Raw genomic sequence first — 5,944 nt, 5'->3', positions numbered from 1 at the left:
AAAGAACAGATGACCAGAAAGTTAATAATTTCCAGTTAGTGTCAGAGCTATGCAGTGTAACCCAAACACTTCAGTATTTATAAATGTAGTCTTTAAATCAGTTAAGGTTATTTTGGACTAGATACAGCTATTTGTGAAAAGATTGTGTGGCTGATGTGAACTGCTGCTTTAGCCATTGTCTCAGATCAGCTATAGCAATACATTTGGAGGGAACACTGAAACCAACAGCATGCTCAACATATAGCATAAGGTAGGTCACATGACCTCATGCTACCTCAAGCTATAGTCCACCTCTTTTCCTTTCCACGTTCATGGAAAGCATATACTTAGTTCTAGGCATGCAGTATCCAACACTACCAGAGACCTCTTACTCAGTATCCTGTCTCTGAAAACAGACAATTGCAAGAAAACAGGTATACATCAAGCACATGGAGATACTTTTCAGAACTTTTCCTAATCCCCAGCAGTTCAGCATTTCCAAAAATCAAAAGCTGTGACCCTGAACATAACAGCTGGTGATGGGAGTTTTTTTTGGGTAAGAATTTTTATGAGGATTCCTAATATATGACTAAAGACACTTGCCACTGAATAAGTTGCCTGCATTTTGGACACACAACAGCTATTCACAGTTACATGAACAGCAATGTAGAACTCAAGATAGTGACACTCCTGCCAGAATACAAACAGCAGTCAGCTCTGTAAATTCATCACTTCCTTGTCATACTTGGTAGTTGGAAGTAACTTAAAAGCCCAGTTAGACTGCATGTTTGATTAAGAATGAAGTTTTACTCTCAAGATGACAGAAGTAACAAGCCATGCTGGTTACCAAGGACCAATTATTCATCTTAAAGTACTTCCATGAAAAAAAAAAAAAAAAAGGACAGATTAGAGTCACCAAAACTCTTACACTCAGAACATTCACACTTTTGAATAGCTGAGTTGCTGTGGGACAATAAAGGGAGCAGAAGATTAAGTATATCAAAGCCTTAAGTTTATAGTGAAAGAGAGAAATGGGTCAGAGCCCTGGCTAAGTTTAATTTGAAGGGTTCTCAGAACTACTTCAGGTTACTGGACATCATGCTCAAAAAAAAAAAAAAAAAAAACCAAAAACCAAACAAACCCTAAATGCAGATTTTGATGTTTTGTTGTGTTTTTTTTTTTTTTTTTAACCAGTATACATTTAGCCAAGCTAGTCTTGATATTCAGCAGGTGGTAGTAGACTAGGCAGTTGTAAGCTTTATTAATCACATCAAAAGCAGAGATACCCTGACCAATCAATCCCAGGTAAAACTCTGTTCAATATATTCATATGCCCTCCCTTTAAAAGGGAGAAACACTGATTTTTCTTACTAATTTATGCAATCTCACATTATTAACTTTTTGACTTAAATAAAATTTGACTTTCTACTGCAACAAAACCTCCTTTTCTTCCTCTTCCAGTCAGGCAAAAGTAAGGACAGTGACATAATCCCTCTATTCCTACTGTTTAAGTCCTCCCACTTTGAGTTTAGTTTCCCCACCCCCACCCCCTTTTCCTTAGAGTGCCTTTTCAAAGTCTCATCTCCAGTTGCCCAGTAACTCCAGATCACTGCTTCTGAAAATTCCATTTCTCCACACCCCCCACCCCCGCACACATTTTGCTGTAACATTCCTTTCAATGCCAACTCACCTGCTACCATTCAAGCAAGCATCAATTCCTTAGAGAAAAATTCAATTTTCTGAAATGGTTAAGCCAGTATTAAGATAGATTTAGATCTTTGTATAAGGAAAATTGAGACGCCCAAGACTTACATAGTCTTTTATGGTTTCTTCAAAAAGGGATATCAAATCTTGTAGTCTCATAATAGCATCATCTTTTTGCTCCGCAGTGTCCATTAGTACTTCAGTCCTTTCATTCTGTGTATTCATTTTCTTGGAAATGAAAGAACAGTAATTCAGTCAGTGTTAAATCATTCAACTACTTGGAAGCAATATCAGTTGTAATGGAATTTTAAGCTATTGGAATACTGTATTAAACCACATCATTTTGCACAAGTTTTTCTCCTTGAGAAAGCTACCTCAGCTGCTTCTTTAAGCTGCTCAGACGTCTCAGCTAATTTTATCATCTGTGTTTGAATGTCTGTAACAAGAAAAGTCTGTATCAAATAAGCAGTCAATATGTAGTTTACTTATTAGTCTATTTTTTCCAGGTCTTCTGGTAACTCAGTAGCTTTTGAATAGATTATTTCCATGTTGACATATAAGACATTTCAGAAGTTGCTTAGTTGTTTGTTTGGGTTTTTTTTGTTTTTTTTTTTTTTTAACAGAATTGAGCCTTGCAACCCATATAACACACAGATCATGCCAAGAGACTTCTGGTGAAATTGTATTAAAAGGTATTGTTACTTTTTCCTCTATGAATGTTCCACAGGGTACCTGGAAACACTGCATCAGCAAAATGTAAAGTGCCGGGACTACAACATCATGAAATCAAGATTCAATTTTATGTTTTACCCCACGATTCAGAAGCCTGCAATTGATAAAATTAAGTAGTCTTAAAAATGGAATAACCAAGACCTGTGAAATTGTTCAACCTCAACATACATAAAACAATTGGTTACCACCTTGATACATATGATTTGGTTCCAAAATCCTGCTTAACTGGATCATTTGCTCTACTTAGAATCATAGAATAGTTAGGGTTGGAAAGGACCTTAGGATCATCTAGTTCCAACCCCCCTGCCATGGGCAGGGACACCTCACATTAAACCGTGTCACCCAAGGCTCCATCCAACATGGCCTTGAACACCGCCAGGGGTGGAGCATAGTCAGTAGTCAGTCCTTCCTTGTTTTTGCCTTTCACACAGTTACACCCAGCTCACCCTTGCTTTTCTTTGCCAGCTCTCCTTCAGCTTTGATTAGTTCCTTGCTTTTCATTGCCAGCTCTTCTTTGGTCTTAGTTAGCTCAGTGGTAGTTTTTCCCAGTTCTTTCTCAAGCCAAGCTATAGCTTTCTGTTGTTTCTCTAGGTTCCCAATGTACTTGTGTGCTTCTTCTGCTTGCTTTTTGATATCCGCAACATCATCCTGCAGAGAAGCAATAACGCCCTCAAGATCAGTGTAGGCACCAGGCCCAATGCTATGGTTTTCATTCTGAAAGATAATTTATATCCATTTTTCTTTTTTGAAAACATCTAATGACCCATCACATTCCCTTTCACATCACCACAAAAACATCCCCTCCAAACTTAGTGTAAGAGCAGGTATTTTTTTTACCTGAGGAGAACATTGACTAAATACAGCAAGAGAACAGAGAATGCAGAAAACCCCAAAGATGCCTAAAAGCACACCCACCCAAGTCTCAACAACTGCTATTAAATTGGATAAATACATCTTGCTGAGAATACAGTTACACAGCACATGATCTTCAAAACCACTCTTCTAATCCCCAAAACATAATGGCCATAATGGATAGTTACTAGAAGAGATGTTGGGGCACAGGTTAGGGGGTGTACAAAGGTAAAAGTACCAGGAGGTTCAGCTTGCTCACTGCCAGGCCTGTCTTTATATCCTTCATCTGTGTTTTCAATATAATCCTTTACAAGTTCCTTGAAGATTTCCAGACGTCTTTCAGTATCCTCTTCAAGCCGTTCTCGTTCCTGAGAAAGGCACTCTCTGTATAGTAGGAAAAATATAGTCAGATAAAAGCTAGCCAGTATGAGATGCTAAGAAGTTATTAGTACAGCTGCTTATAAACAAAGTTGTTTATTTTAGCACAATAGAATGATACACAAAACAGTGCTGCTACACCAGAATACAAGTATATTTCCCATGCCACACACCCCCAAAGAATGAGGGCAGACTAATATATTCAAAGATTATGGATAGCACTTAAACTTTTTTAGAAGCTTCTCAAGTCAAAATATCTGTCTGGAGTATCCCCAAGACTGCAGTAACTAAAGAATATGCAAGTGTCCCTCTTTTTAATACAAATCCTATGAAAAAAAGCCTTTCTTGTAGGGAAAGCTCTAAAGGAACAAACACCACTTACAGATTAGACATTTTTCCTGAACCCATTGTCCAAATAGAAAACTGATGTATTAACAGATGCAGGAAGTCTATCAGAAGAGGGTGGAAGGTTTCTTTCGGCTGAGAGACAGGTTTAAGAAACAAGTGAATTTTACTTTTTTTTTTTTAAATCAGTAACTTCAAAACTGCTTAAAGCTCTCTTACTTGAAATCTCTTTCCCATTTAGCAAAAAACTGGGTAAATTCTTCTGTGACTTCTTCACAAATTTTTATTTCCATCAGTTGTTATTCCTTTCAGCAATAAGTTTCTCCTTCAAGTCTTCTATGAGATTCAGCAGTGTCTAGAATTACCATAAGTTTTCAATAAAGAAAGTTTCCCACAAGTGACATCTTTCCCCTTTCCTCAACCATTACAACACTTAACTGGCAAAAGTTCTTACAGTTCTTTTACTAGCTCATTCATACAACAGGAGGATTCATCAGTAGATTGAACTATCAGCAATTTATAAGTTCACACAGAGTAGGCATCAGCAAACAACAGGCTTATTACAAGAATTCTGGAAGCTGTCTTAAAAACACAGGCTTAAGCGCCATAGGATTTGGTTCTTGTTTTCCAGATCCTCATTTGGGGGCAATAATAATGAAAACTCCACAAAACACTCAAGTCCCCTGTTCCCTCACTCTTGTCTTCCCTACAATTGACCAAAATTGCTGTTCCTTACAGAACAGTTTTCAGATTTTTCCTGAACATAGAACACAAAGGAACAGTCTTCTCTATTGCTAGAAAACAAGTAATACTACTTGCTGTGCATGGTTATTGCATGGGTTACCAAAAAGAGAGAAATAGAAATCTGCAACTCTTACTTCTCAGTCTGTACAGTTTTCCCACAGTAGGCACTAAGTCATGAGTAATCCCACTTTTAGATCTGAAGACCATATTCAAGTAGAATGGTGATCAGAAAAAAAAAAAACAACCCACCAAAAAACCATGAGGTGGGAAAATGAGAACACCGCTTTGCTTCAAGACTCCATTCTACACTAATTCTTAAAGAAGCCTTAGCACATACCATATAGTTTTCTTTTCCCATACAAACTTGATTAGCTTCATGTTGCTGCAATGCTTCTTCTCTTGACATGTGCTGTTCCTCATCATCTTCAATCACATCTTCTAAGCTCCTATCCCATAGCATAGTAGTTCTTTTCCTTGGGACTGGCATTTTAGTGTCAAGTAGTGATGATTCTTTTGCTGATTTCTGGCCAAATGACTGAACTTGAGGAAGAACAGATGCATCCAGAACAAAGACCTACCCAGAAAATAAAGAACAAAGCCACCAGTAATTTATTAAACCTTTACTGGCACTTTCCTATAGGCCTCCCGAGACTATCCTCTGTTCAGAGTCACTACTTAGACCAGTTCCCAGCTAGGGTACCAAAAAGTCACTTTATAATCTAACCCTTCTTTTGATCCTAGGAACACCAAGTTTCACAAGCTGAACAACCTCCAAGAGGGTTGCCAACCCACACACCAACATATTTATTTTTCCTATGCTTGGGGTTTCTAGTTGCATTACATAAATGTCATCCTACAAATTCTATTTTTTAAATAGCTGTATCACCCCTACAGTCTGCTCCTTCTGACATTGTACTTAACCTGCTTAGACAAGCCCACATGCCAAAGGCCTGGACCTCCCTCAACCTGCCCCCTGAAACCTCTATGGACACAGGGATGACCTTTCAAACTCTGGTGCTCAACCTATTTTATCAGTATTTCAGGTGAGCAATATTCAAATTAAGATGGCAGTAGGACATGGGCAGCTAGAATTGCTCCTAAGAGGGAGCATATCATGACCACAGAAAAAAGTCTCCCTAGCTCTCAGAGAATTTCTTCCCAATACAGCAAGTGTCTTGTTAGGCTGGACATTTTGTAGGAATTACAGATT

The 5,944-nt window shown here is 38.1% G+C and overlaps 1 protein-coding gene across 1 annotated transcript; it reads right to left on the bottom strand.

The window, feature by feature from the left end:
• Positions 1 to 1,791: 1,791 nt before the first annotated feature.
• Positions 1,792 to 5,308, bottom strand: LOC133219247 (kinesin-like protein KIF20B; the record flags this gene model as incomplete). The annotated part of the gene is made up of 5 exons (XM_061366424.1): positions 1,792 to 1,911; positions 2,058 to 2,119; positions 2,862 to 3,129; positions 3,492 to 3,635; positions 5,072 to 5,308. Coding segments are annotated over 5 exons (831 nt in total), but the record flags the coding sequence as incomplete, so codon positions are not given.
• Between the last annotated feature and the right edge of the window lie 636 nt (positions 5,309 to 5,944).

The sequence above is a fragment of the Neopsephotus bourkii genome, unplaced genomic scaffold (assembly GCF_033783945.1).
Source record: "Neopsephotus bourkii isolate Nb327-2 ecotype Australia unplaced genomic scaffold, CSIRO-AGI_Nbou_v1 NB_1337, whole genome shotgun sequence".
Classification (NCBI taxonomy): domain Eukaryota; kingdom Metazoa; phylum Chordata; class Aves; order Psittaciformes; family Psittacidae; genus Neopsephotus; species Neopsephotus bourkii.
Note: the sequence above shows the minus strand (reverse complement) of the source record. Positions and strands in the feature narration are given on the sequence as shown.